The 14,110-nt window shown below is 38.2% G+C and overlaps 1 protein-coding gene across 1 annotated transcript; it reads left to right on the top strand.

The window, feature by feature from the left end:
• The first annotated feature begins 11,675 nt into the window (after positions 1-11,675).
• On the top strand, positions 11,676-12,041 carry LOC131183129 (uncharacterized mitochondrial protein AtMg00860-like). Its single transcript, XM_058153153.1, has one exon. The coding sequence runs from the start codon at positions 11,676-11,678 to the stop codon at positions 12,039-12,041; it is 366 nt and encodes a 121-aa protein (XP_058009136.1).
• Positions 12,042-14,110: the final 2,069 nt, after the last annotated feature.

Raw genomic sequence — 14,110 nt, 5'->3', positions numbered from 1 at the left:
TGTTGTTGGTGAATAATGAATTATGGATGATCAATTAACTCCCCCCATGTTTATGACTATGTTATGTTATGTATATTATGGATCCATAAAATCCAAAGGGAGATCTTTACAATGCCCTTGGTGCATAACACAGGTCATATTTTAAGTAAAAGTTCTGAGGAGCCTCTATATAAGTTGAGCACATTGGATATATTAAGCAAAAGTACTGAAGCCTTTATATGAGCTAGGCAGATTGGATTAAGGAAGTCACTGGTGACAAAGTCCATCCTACGTTAAATGTTTATGATGTGAAACCATTTGAATGTTGCATCACATATGCATGAAAAGAATGAGAAAATCAATTTATGATTAGTTAGTTTACTCATTGAGCTTGTGTAAGCTCACCCCTTTCCCCTAACTCTAGATGTAGGTATGCAGGATTAGAAGAGTTCTTTCGATAGAGAGCAACAGGGGCAGCTATAGCACTCTTCTTTATATATGACGTATGGGTAGTTAGACATGTAAAATATGAATGGATAGTATTATGCTAGAAATTACTAAAAGTTAGAGTTATGTAATATTTTAAGTTTAAGCAATGTAAGATGTTTCTCCTTTGAAAGGATGTATGTATGTTTAACCAATATACTTTAGTGATTTTTCTATGTATGTCAAGGTCCAAATTCTGAACCAAATTTATGTTATGAATGGCTAAGTATGTATGAAAAGATTAAAGTGTAATGGTTTAGAGTATGCTTAGACTGTGAGATACAAGAACATATGTATGTTTAACAGGTTTTTAGACTTGCTATAGGTTTCGACAGCCTAAAGCTCCGATCCTTAGTACCGATAATGGCCCTTGGCTTGGGTCGTTACAAAGTTGGTATCAGAGCTTTAGGTTAGATGAGTGGACCTAGATGCTAGTAAAAGTATAGAATAGAGGTGAAAGGAAGTATAATGACCAGCACAGTTAGGAAAATATATGTCCAATAGGCTTGATTTTATGTTATGTGTTCATATGATTTCACATGAACTTTTTATGTGCTCAAAACTTCTTGTGTGCTTTCAGAAATGCGAGGTTCAAGGCGGTCCGCTAAGTTGACTGGTACTCCATCTAAGAATGAGGGTCATGGAGCACTAATTGCCAAACCTATTGCTAGAGAGAGAGCAAGTAAAAGTGAAAGGGAAGAATCTTTAAGAGGTCTTAGAAGGTCCTTTAACGTTAGTAGGGAGACTATAAATGCACTCAGAATGTCCATATATGCACGAAGGAGTTTTCATGGCTTCTCCCAACAACATGAGAAGCCTGAGTCTGTAGGCATGGGAAGAACGGGAGAAGATAGTTTTGTAGAGGGAGGAGATGAGTCAGAGTTTGTATCTCCTCCACAACTAGGACAACAGTATGGGTTTAGATATTAATATCCTCAATAGGAAAGTTTTATGGGCTATTCCCAATATCCTCATTTCATGCCCTACCCACCTTATTTTCCACCATTCAACTCATATCCCATGTACACTCCATAACAGCACACCCAAAGTTTTTCAACCACCATGGGAACTCAAAATTCCATGGAGGGATTGCAAGAGAGCAAGTGCCACCACCACCCTAGGTAGCCCCTACAATCCCTACACAAGAGACCAAAATAAGTAGTAGAGGTAAAGTAAAGATGACGGACTACTTAAAGCTGGATGCACCCAAGTACAAGGAAGGAGATGACCTGTTATGTCTATCCAATAATGGTGGAGGATAAATGCTTTCCAGCCAACCTGGTGGTCTTAGAATTGATGGATTATACTTTCATTCTAGGAATGAATTGGCTCTTAGGCAATTATGCCACCTTAGACTAAAGGAATAAGGTAGTAAGGTTTAGAGGATAGGATGGGTTAGAGGTAGCTTTTTAGGGAGATAAAAAATCATCTGTGAAGGGATGATCTCCACAATGCAAGCTAGAAAGATACTCTGAAAAAGATGTAGAGAGTTTCTAGCCCATGTTAGGGAGGTTATGCAAAACAAATGTGGACTGGGATCAATTCTTGTGGTAAGGAGTTTTTAGATGTGTTTCTAGAGAAACTACCTATTTTGCCACCTGAAAGGAAGATAGAGTTTGAGGTTGATCTTGTGCCAGGTACCAGGTTCATATTTGTTTCTCCTTATAGGATGGCTCCTGCAAAGCTAAAGGAATTAAAGGAATAGCTATAGGAATTGGTGGATAAGGGATTCATTCGAACGAGTACCTCTCTTCGGGGTGCTGCAGTACTATTTGTAAAGAAAAAGGATAGATCCTTGAGGCTACACATTGATTATAAACAGTTGAATAAGGTCACAACAAAGAATAAGAACTCGTTGCCCCATATTGATAACTTGTTTGATCAATTAGCAGGAGCTAGTTGTTTTTCGAAGATAGATTTGAGGTTTGGATATCACTAATTGAGGATTAAGGAGATAGACAATCCAAAAACTGCCTTTTGGACCAGATACAGGCATTATGATTATCTTGTGATGTCGTTTGGGTTAAACAATGCCCCAACTACTATGACACCCCTTACTCGTCTACAGTGTAGCCGAGCAAGATATGCTACTCAGTGTGCCGGAGTACCAATTCATATTTCCATTATAATTTATCCCTTTTTATTCATTTATTTACAATTTTTGATAAATCTGAATTTTTTCGCAATTTTTATAGAAAATCCGGTAGAGTGCCGGCTATAAATTGGAAAAATAGTTCTTCTAAACCTGTTTAAAAGACACTTCCAATATAATTTCCAAATCCAGAACTCCATTATACACACATCTCAACTCAATCTCAAAATCACAACACTATTTTTAGAATTTTTCTGTTCACTTCATCACTTGAAGCACATTTATAAATATTTCTCAACATTTCATTTTTTCCACATAATATACAAAAAATTTCAATAACATGAAATTTCATATATTTACATTATCAAATAATTTCAAGAGTTTATAGTTACAATCCAAAACTAATACAAAATGCAAAATACAAAAGGCAACCATAGTCCTAATGTCCTACCAAGTGCACTGCAGATGTGAGGTGACTCTGGACTCAGTATGTAGCTCTGAAAGTTCACCCGGTCTGATGTCTGTTAGGCTCCCCAGCTATGTCTCCAGTACCTGTGCGTGGCAAAAACGACGCGCTAAGCAATTCTACTTAGTGGTGACAAAATAAAATAAAATAAAATAAAATAAATATGCGGAATATGTGTTTACATTTTTAGTAGACTTAATTCCTGATATTTATTGCAGTATTATTCGATTAAAGTTTGGTAAGATTTATTATCATTGCCCGAGTAACCCATACTAGTCGACTGGACTGGATAAACGGGTAAACTAGCACTGGGTACTAAGTACCTCATACCATCACACCACCAGTCACATTGTGTCTCCTGGTGTGCAACAGAACAGCTAATAAGCTATAATAATTATCAGGGATGAAACCCGAGTGTAACAACTCAAATAACATAGCCAAAGGTTATTATATCACAGAATGGCATGGGAAGCCATGAAACACAGAATGGCATGAAACCATGTGCAGTACTGCTAACAGAACCCTATTGTAACACCCCCGTTGTATAGCCTGGTATATTTCACTGTTCCGGTGACCGGTGTCGGTCCGGACAATTAATGGGATTAGTGCCACACTTAAGACAATTTGAGAAGCCATAAACACAAATAATTAGTAATGTTTAATTAGTTAACTATAAATAAGAAAAACAGAACATAAGAGGTTAAACGAGCCGAGAGTCACAGCGATGAGTGACCTCCTCGAACGCATCGAAGTCATTTTAAACTCAAATTTCGAACCGTAAAAGTGACGCCATGTCCTTAGGACCCTTATGAACACAAAGTGGAAAAGAGAAAACAACGAAAAGAACTGTAAGCCACCAAATAATTAGGTCAGGGAGCCGGAAGAAATATTGGATTATTTGCAAATCGGGATGAACCGGCGAGGGGCGATTTGGTCAATTGACCCCGAGAGCTGACTCCTGACCTAACTGTCAAATAAAATCGGAGAAAAGAAAATTTCGGAATCGAGAATAAAATTAAAGAACTAATAGAAAAATAAATAGAAAAAAAAAAGGAAAGAGGTTGGAAAAGTCAAAGTTGATGTCATAAACAAATTTGTTAAATATTTATTAAAATTGATATTTATGGTCTTCCAAAGCAAAAACGTGTAAAGGAAAAACAAAGAAAAAAATTTAGGATTTTCTTCTTCTTCCCCTCTCTCTTTGCCACCCACTTGTTTCCTTAAATCCCCCATGGAAGCTTTCTCTTTAAGCTTACATTAAGCTCAAATTTTCCTTACCCAACCATAATAACTCTCATAAGGACTTCTTTAAAGCTTGTTATTACTACTTAAGAAGGAGATTTCAAGAAGAAAAGAAGAGCAAAGGTTAGGGTTTTGAAGCTTTAAGTGAGGTTAGCATATCAAACTCTTTATTTTTCCATTTAAATGCATGTTTAGGTAATTAAGTGAGCTAATAACTTGATTTAAATGAAACAAATATGGGGAAAGAATTAAACTGAAATTTGGGCAGCTTGATAGGAGTATGATTTACATGAATATGATGCAATTGAGTGAGTTTAGAAGCTTTACTTAGTGAAATGATTAACATTAAAATTATTAGAAGTAGTTAAATGCAAGAGTTAGTGAGATTAGGGTTTCAATGCAAGGGTTTATGAACCAAAATTTGGAGAAATGCATAAATGGCATATTTGACCTATTGTGAAATGAAATAATGGTCAATTAGGACCAAATAAATTGTATGGGAATGGTGGAAAATTTAGCTAAATTCGTAGGTCAATGGTCATGCTACTGGTAGCATGACCAAACCTACTTTGAAGGACTAAAACTCAAATTTTACAAGCCTAATGGATATGCCACCAATTGGAGATGAAAATAGACATAAAAGAGCACAACTTTCATTAAGGAACCATGACCAAAAACTGACCAAAACTTGGTGAAACAATTGACCAAAGTGAGTTGATAGCAGGCTGCCCTGCACCAAACTGACCAAATGAACAGTAATTGTTCATTTGGTCATAACTCGAGCTAGAAAGGTCAAATTGACCTGAAATTTTACCAGCAATTAGATAAGACATAGATCTAAAACTTTCATGAAGAACATCACCCCAAATTATGCCATTAACCCATTCAAATTATTGAGCAAAGTTAGGTTACCAAACCTGCAACTCTGCAGAATTTTCATTGAGCAGCAATGTTTGGATGGCTATAACTCTCTCTAGAAAACTTGGATTTAGGCGATTCTTGAACCGATGGAAACATAAGACATAGTAGAACATTTCATATGAAGAAAGTGAGACCAAATTATGAACTTAACTTGATCAAATTACTGACCAAAGTTGGATCAAAATCTGCCAAAACCCAAAAGTGCAGTATGAACAGTGCACGTGAACAGTAAACTTATTTTGGCCATAACTTGAGCTACAAAACTCCGATTGAGGTGATCCAAAAATGAGAATACACTTAAGACAATAAGGAACATTTTCTATGAAGGAAGTTTTATCAAATTCCAACAGTAGATCGACCAATAGAATAGTGCAATTTCGGAGCACAAAACCGAAAATTGGCAATTTTGCCAAAATGACCTATGCTTTGAAAAAGTGACCAAAACCAACAAGTTTAATGAGCAAAATGTGGTATGTGGGTGAAGTTGGAGTTCCCATACCTATTAATCCTTAGAAAGTCAATTATTTGACTTAAATAGTATAGTGAATAGTAACCCAAAACACAAAATTTCGAGAACGTCGAATTTAACACGTTAGAAATAGGTAAATGCGAAGTTAAAATTTATTTTGGGATTTATGTTAAGTTCTAGTACTGAAACATTGTAAAATTTTGTGTTTCAGTTGAAAAGAATATCGGGAAAGAACCCGAGGAAACGAGTCGAGGTTAAGGGACGACTCGCTTGAGGTTTGTGCACAATAAACCCTATTTAAGCATTTTATCCTTGAAAAATTGATTTATTACGCATTATGAATTTATGAATTTTTGTGTTGCCACCTTGTGATCACATTGTAACTTTGGAAAATTGATTTGATTTTTGTATGCAATATTTGAATGAAATGTTTGAAACAAATTTTTGATTCACACTTAGCATGACAGTTACTTATTATTCCTCCTCCATTTATGGGGTTGAGATCGTTTATTTTCCTCCCTCTCTGGCTTGCCAGTTGAGGTTGTAGATCGGATGAGTACTCATTAGCTAGCTAGCCACCTCCCTCATTGGTTTCGATTAATGGGGTTGAGATTGCTTTGTCGTGGTGTACAACACGGCATTGATCGGAAATTTTGTGTCATGGCTTAAGTTGTGTACGACTTTGGCAACACTGTGTTTATGCAATTGTTTGACTAAACTGTTGTTTAATATATTATTTGACAAATGAGTTGTTATGAACTTGATATTTGTGAAATGTGATTGTGAAGTATTCAAATTATGTTTCATCAATAAATGATTTATGTATCGCATTTTAAATCTTTATTGTGCACCACTGAGTATGTTTATACTCAGCGATAGTTTAATTTACTGTCGCAGATAAAAGCAAGGAGAAAGCAGCAGAGTGAGCTGCGGAATTGACAAGATCTTTTTTTGATCCCTTTTTGTACGGGTATTGTTTTATACCCTTATAGTTATTTTGATGTAAATACTGTAATGTCATAAGTATCAATGTAAATTGAGCAGTTGTAAATAAACTATAATAATATTATTTTAGATTTTCTTCTGTAAATTTGATATTTGTACATATGGATTTTCTGCCTTATGTTTTGTGAATGGAATTATTGAACATACTGAGTTGAATTGTGAATTATTGGAGGTTGGGAGTTGTAAAATAGTTTTGGAAGTGCTTTTTACAGGTATTTGAAGAACTGTTTTCTCAAAATACAGAGGGAACTCTGTCAAAATTTTTATAAAATTTGCGACAAAATTTGAATGGACAAAATTTTTTTTTTTACTAGTATTTAAACTTTGAATAAATGGTTTTTAATTCTTATCAAAATGCTCACCATTTCCAAAATGTAAGAAAATTGTTTTAAAATCCCTTGTAGGGTACTTAATGAGTTATCGGTAGGTGAAGTTCGGTAGTTCATTAAGTATTCTACGGGAGCATGTTATGCCTTACTGAAGGGTAAAGTGTGACATGTTTTAGTGGTATCAGAGCATGATTTTGCAATAAATTTTGATTATGCATGTGAATATTTCTTTGATAAGTACAACTGCTCAAGTGTCCTTAATTGATACATATGACATATTTACATCATGAATATGCACTAACGGAGGTCAACCTCCTTGTGTTTGATCTCAGGAAGTAGAAAATTGTGAAAAATGGAAAGGAAGGAGGAGATCATTCAAGAACAACTGCTGAGGCCGAGGTTCAAGGAAGCCCCAAAGACTCTAGAATGTGAGTGGGTCACCACTCGGCTCTCGCTCCAAAGACCGCAGTTTCCTGCTCAATTTATGCAGCAGATGGCTGCCTTCTTTCAGCAAATGGCGGGTAATGTGCCACCCCAAGCTCAAATGCCAGTACCCGCAGCACAACCACAGCCCTCAGCTCGGCAATATGAAAAACTGATGAAATTTGGGGCCACCGAGTTTAAAGGCACTGTGGATCCACTGGAAGCAGAACAGTGGTTGGAAAGAATGGAACGGGTTTTTAGGAAGCTGCAGTGTACAGAAGAAATGAAGTTTGAGTATTCTGTCTCCTTATTACAAGGGGATGCCTATGAATGGTGGAAGACCATCCCCCACAGCCTGGTGGAGCCACCTGTGTTAACCTGGTCAGATTTCTTGAGGGAGTTCCGACAGAAATGGGTTCCCGATGCATATGTGGACATGAAGTTGCAAGAATTTTTGAGTTTGAAACAAGGGAACCGAACTGTAGCAGAATATGAGAGAGATTTTTCAAGACTAAGCCACTATGCTGGAAGCTTAGTCTCCACCCCCAGAGACAGATGCAAGAGGTTTGAGGCTGGGCTAAGACAGAGTCTGAGAATGCAAGTTGTGGGATTCAGACATCAGAATTTTGCCGAATTGATTTCACAGGCCCTAGAACTAGAAAAGATAGAATCAGAAGGGGCAGTGAAGAAGGGTCCACAAGAGAAAACTGAAAAGACTACTGAACAAGCATCTGGAAGTGGTTCTGGGAAGAGGAAACAGTTTGGGGGATCTAGCTCCCGTAGAGGCCGAGGCAGATTTTCTGGCCAAAGACCACCTCGGTCTGGTCAGCAGACCCAACCAGCATCCCGAGGAGCTCTATCAGTACGACAGTGCGAAACCTGTGATAGAACTCATGGTGGGGTTTGTTACAGAGCTACTGGTGCATGTTTTAACTGTGGAGGGAGCGAACATTTCGCTAAGGATTGCACTAGTCCGCGCCGGTCTGGATCTTTCACTACATCCAAGGATCACCCAAGTCTCTACACCTGCAGGGTCACGCCACCGCTAGAGGCAGAGGCGCAGGTAGGGGTCCTAGTAACACCTCGGAAGTCGAGCACTGTTAACCACCAAAGATCCAGATGGCGCACTGGGCTTAGAGTATATACCATGCGTCAAAGGGAAGAGGCTGAAATATCAGATGTTGTAGCTGGTAATTTCTCCATCCTTGACAAAGATGTGCATGTGTTATTTGATCCTGGCTCTACACATTCGTATGTTAGTGCTAGTGTGATGTGTTCTACTACTATCCCGTGTGTACCAATGGACTATGATGTGTTAGTAACTAGTCCATAAGGCCAGAGGTCGTGGTAAATAGGCTATATAGAGATCATTCCTTTGGTGATCCAAGGACACACTTTTTTGTCTGATTTAATTGAAATGCCCTTCGAGATTATGACATTATCTTGGGCATGGATTGGTTAGCTGTGCATCATGCTATGATTGATCAGTAGATTGAAGATGTCACTTTTGGTCTTCCTCGATGGTGATGTAGTAATACTGGGGGAGAGGCAGTTATTGCCTTCAAACATCATTTCAGCTGCACTGGCTAGAAAAATGATTAGAAAAGGGTGTGAGGCGTACTTGGCACATGTAATAGACACCCAAGTGGGGAGTCCAGCACTAACGGACATCCCTACTATATGTGATTTTCCGGATGTATTTCCTGATGAATTGCCAGGATTACCTCCAGAAAGAGAAGTGCAGTTTGAAATTGATGTTATGCCTGGTGTGGACCCAATCTCCATAACGCCATACAGAATGGCACCAGCGGAACTAAAAGAATTGAAAGTGCAGTTGCAAGAGTTGCTTGATAAGGGCTTCATTCGCCCTAGTGTGTCACCTTGGGGAGCGCCAGTATTATTTGTAAAGAAGAAGGATGGCACTCTCCGGCTATGCATTGACTATCGGCAGTTGAATAAGGTGACAATAAAGAACAGATATCCATTACCCCGTATTGATGACTTGTTTGATCAGTTGAGGGGTGCAGCTGTGTTCTCTAAAATTGACCTGAGATCAGGTTATTATCACCGAAAGTACAAGAGCGTAGTATTTCTAAATCGCCTTCGTAACCCGCTATGGCCATTATGAGTTCTTGGTCATGCCATTCGGTTAACCAATGCTCTACCGCTTATGGATCCGATGAACACTATTTTCAGACCATACCTCGACCAGTTTGTTGTGGTATTTATCGATGATATATTAGTCTATTCGAGGAATGCAGAAGAGCATGATAGACATTTGCGGATTGTACTGCAAACTTTGAGGCAGAAATAGCTATATGCCAAATTGTCGAAATGTGAATTTTGGCTGAAGGAAATATCTTTCTTGGGGCATGTAGTATCAGAAGAGGGCATTAAGGTAGATCCAAGTAAGATTGAAGCTGTCCTTAATTGGAGGCCACCTAAATGTCACGTAAATTCGTAGTTTTCTGGTTTAGCCGATACTACCGTAGATTTGTGAAGGGATTTTCCATGTTGGCATCTCCATTGACCAAGTTGCTTAGAAAAGATGTAAAATTTCAGTGGACGGATAAATGCCAGCAGAGTTTTGATGAATTGAAGAGATGTTTGACTGAAGCTCCAGTCCTAACTTTACCTACCCCGGGTAAAGAATATATCGTTTATAGTGATGCTTCTCACAATGGGTTAGGTTATGTGTTGATGCAAGATCGAAATGTCATTGCCTATGCATCACGCCAGCTAAAACCACATGAGAGGAATTATCCGACACATGATTTGGAACTTGCAGCCATTGTGTTTGCTCTTAAGATCTGGAAACATTATTTGTATGGGGAGAAATGTTATATCTACACAGATCATAAGAGTTTGAAGTATTTGGGCACCCAGAAAGAGTTGAATTTGAGACAGAGGAGATGGTTAGAGTTGATAAAAGACTATGATTGTCTGATAGACTATCAGCCAGGAAAAGCTAATGTTGTGGCTGACGCCCTAAGTCGCAAGACTATGGCAAGTCTACGGGTTACTCCTTTGTCTTTGGTACACGAGTTGAGATCATTGCATGCCAGCTTAGAGGTTAGTGATGATGGGCAGACAGCAGTTGCATGGCATGTACAGCCAGTGTTGATTGATCAGATTAGAATGGCTGCTCAGAATGATCAGAAGTATCAGAAATTGTTGGAAGAAGTCCAGCAGGGTAAGAAACCAGAATTCTCAATCAGAGATGATGGTCTCATCACACCAGTGGCGTAATATGTGTTCCTAATGATGTTGAATTGAGGAAGATCATTTTGAAGGAAGCACATGAGTCTCCTTTTGCCATGCACCCTGGTGGCACAAAAATGTATAGAGGGCTAAAGGAGCATTACTGGTGGATGGGTATGAAAAGGGATGTGGCAGAGTTTGTATCTAAATGCCTAACTTGTCAGCAAGTAAAGGCAGAACATCAAGTACCCGCTGGGTTGTTACATCCACTACCAGTATCAGAGTGGAAATGGGAGAGAATAACGATGGATTTTGTGATGGGACTTCCGAGGACACAGAAGAGTCATGATGCAGTTTGGGTCATTGTTGATGCACTAACCAAGTTCCGCTTCATTTTCTGCCAAATCAATGGACTACGCTTTGGACAGATTGGCGAGTTGTACATCAATGAGATTGTGAGATTGCATGGAGTGCCAGATTCATCGACGCATGCAGATCCTAGGTTCACTTCTAGATTCTGGGGTAGTCTTCAGAGAGCCCTAGGAACTAGATTGAACTTCAGTACTGCATTCCATCCACAAACAGATGGCCAGTCTGAGAGGGTAATTCAAATCTTGGAGGATATGCTACGGGCTTATGTGATTGAGTTTGAGGGCAGTTGGGATACACACTTGCCTTTGATTGAGTTTGCTTACAACAACAGTTACCAATCAAGCATTGAGATGCCTCCATATGAAGCTTTGTATGGCAGAAAATGTAGAACCCCATTGTGTTGGGATGATGTGGGCTTTATTTAATTTCTAAAAATTTTTCCTTGATTGTTATGAGCTTTATTTAATTTCTTTATAACTCCTCACTCTAGTCTATTTATAATTTCAAACATTCAAGCTGCCCGGATCGACCTTGGTCATCGGAACAGTAGACTGTACGGACTAGCTAAAGTGAGGATGTTACAACTACATTCATGGATCTCATGAAGAGGGTGTTCACTTTATGATCATTTTTATTGATGATATACTAGTGTACTCTAGAAGTTCTGAAGATTATGCAAAACATCTAAGAATGGTTCTTCAGACATTAAGGGAGCACCAGTTATATGCCAAGTTCTCTAATTGTGAGTTCTGGCTAAAGAGTATATCATTCTTAGGACATGTAGTATTAGAGAATGGAATAAAAGTGGATCCTAAGAAGGTTAAAGAAATGGCAGATTGGTCGAGGCCAACTACAGTGCCTAAGATCAATAGTTTCATAGGTTTGGCTAGTTATTATAGAAGATTTGTGCTTGAGTTCTCCAAGATAGCTGCTCCAATAACTAGGTTACTTAAAAGAATAAGAACTTTGAATGGAGTGATTAATGTGAGGAGAGCTTTCAGAAGCTTAAGGAGTGTTGATTTCAGCACCAGTAATAGCCTTGCTTATAGGCATTGAAGATTTCACTATTTACTATGATGCCTCTAGAGTGGGTTTTGGATATGCTCTTATGCATAATGGTAGAGTAATAGCTTATGCTTCAAGATAGTTAAAAAAGCATGAAGCTAATTATCCCACTCATAACTTGAAATGGCGACTGTAGTATTTGCCCTAAAGATGTGAAGGCACTATCTTTATAGGCCTAAATGTGAAATCTTCACAGATCATAAGAGTCTCTAGTATATGTTCAAATAAAAAGAGCTGAATCTCAGACAAAGGAGATAGGCAGAACTGCTCAGTAATTATAATTGTACAATTCAATACCATCCGAGGAAGGCAAATATTGTTACAGATGCCCTTAATCAAAAATTATTTGGCAGTCTAGCTCATATATCTATGGAAAGGTAGCCTATCTTGAAGGAGCTACACCAGCTGATTAGAGAAGGCTTACAGTTAGAGTTATCAGCTAAGAGTACCTAGATAGCTCAAATGAAGGTGACACCAGTGTACCTGAGGCATATAGTAGAGAAAAAGCATGAAGACCCTGAGTTAGTAAAGATAGCAGAGGCAGTACAGAAGGATACACACAGTGAGTTCTGATTTGATGAAAAAGGAGTGTTGAGGTGTGGTAACAAGCTATGTGTACCTAATGATAACGGATTTAAGGCAGACATTATGAGAGAAGCTCAGAATACTAGGTATAGTGTATATTCGAGTGCTACCAAAATGTATCAAGATCTAAAGAAGGTGTACTAGTGGCCTTCCCTGAAGAAGGAGATCACACAATTTGTGTCTACTTGTGAGGTCTATCAAAGAGTGAAGATGAAGCATCAAAAGCCAGCAGAAATGCTTAACCCATTACCCATTCGAAAATGAAAATAGGAAAATGTAGCCATGGACTTTATTATGGGGTTACGAGTAGCCTCCAATAGACATGACTCGTTATGGGTTATAGTGGATAAGTTAACCAAAACTACTCGCTTCATTCTTATTAGAGCTAACTATTTTGTGTACGTTAACCAAGACTATCCAAATAGTTAGCTCATGTATATGTGGCAGAGATAATAAGGTTGCATGGAGCTCCAATGACAATAGTCTCTGATAAAGGCCGCAATTCACATCCAGATTTTAGCACTATCTTCAAAATGACTTAGGCACTGGGTTAGACTTTAGCATGACTTTTCATCCTCAGACAGATGGACAGTCAGAAAGGACTATACATAATTTAGAGGATATGCTAAGAATATGCGTACTTGAATTTGAAGGATCATGGAAAAAGTACCTTCCTCTAGTTGAATCTGTATACAATAATAGCTATCACTCTAGCATCATAATGGTACCTTATAAAGCTCTATACGAAAGGAAGTGTAGGTCTCCTATATGTTAGGAAGAAGTAAGTGAAAGTGCCTTAGCAAAAATTGAATGGAAATCACCAATCAAGCCAAGCCTTTAATCAGGACAAGGCTAAAGACAGCAGCCAATAAACAGAAGAGCTATGCAGATCTCCATAAAAGAGAAGTGGTTTTCGAGGAGGGGGATATGGTGCTTTTAAGGGTATCTTCAATGAAGGGTGTCATCCGATTTGGAAAGAGAGGTAAATTAGCTCTGAGATATATAGGACCATATGAAGTGTTGCAAAAGGATTAGAAATATATATTATAAATTAGCTTTGCCACCAGAAATGGAGAGAATTCATTCGGTGTTCCATGTTTCTATGCAACAGAAGTATGTATCAGATTCGAGCAAGGTTATAAGTGAACCATATATGGAAATTTTGGAAGATCTTTCTTATGTTGAACAACCTATCTGGATTATAGATATTTAAATAAGGAAGCTAAGGAACAAGGAGATACCTATGGTCAAAGTGTTGTAGAATTGCTATAACATGGAAGAATGCATGTGGAAGACCTGTGACTCCATGTTACATTAATATCCTCAACTATTCTAGGTATATTTTTCGATATTTGTCTATGTTATTCTTTAAGTGTTCATGTATCACGTGTTTGTTTTAACATTCGAGGACGAATGTTTTTAAGGGAGGAAAAATGTAACATGCGCCATTTCCCAATGTTGGAATTTTTATCACA

The sequence above is a fragment of the Hevea brasiliensis genome, chromosome 1 (assembly GCF_030052815.1).
Source record: "Hevea brasiliensis isolate MT/VB/25A 57/8 chromosome 1, ASM3005281v1, whole genome shotgun sequence".
In the NCBI taxonomy this organism is placed as follows: domain Eukaryota; kingdom Viridiplantae; phylum Streptophyta; class Magnoliopsida; order Malpighiales; family Euphorbiaceae; genus Hevea; species Hevea brasiliensis.
Note: the sequence above shows the minus strand (reverse complement) of the source record. Positions and strands in the feature narration are given on the sequence as shown.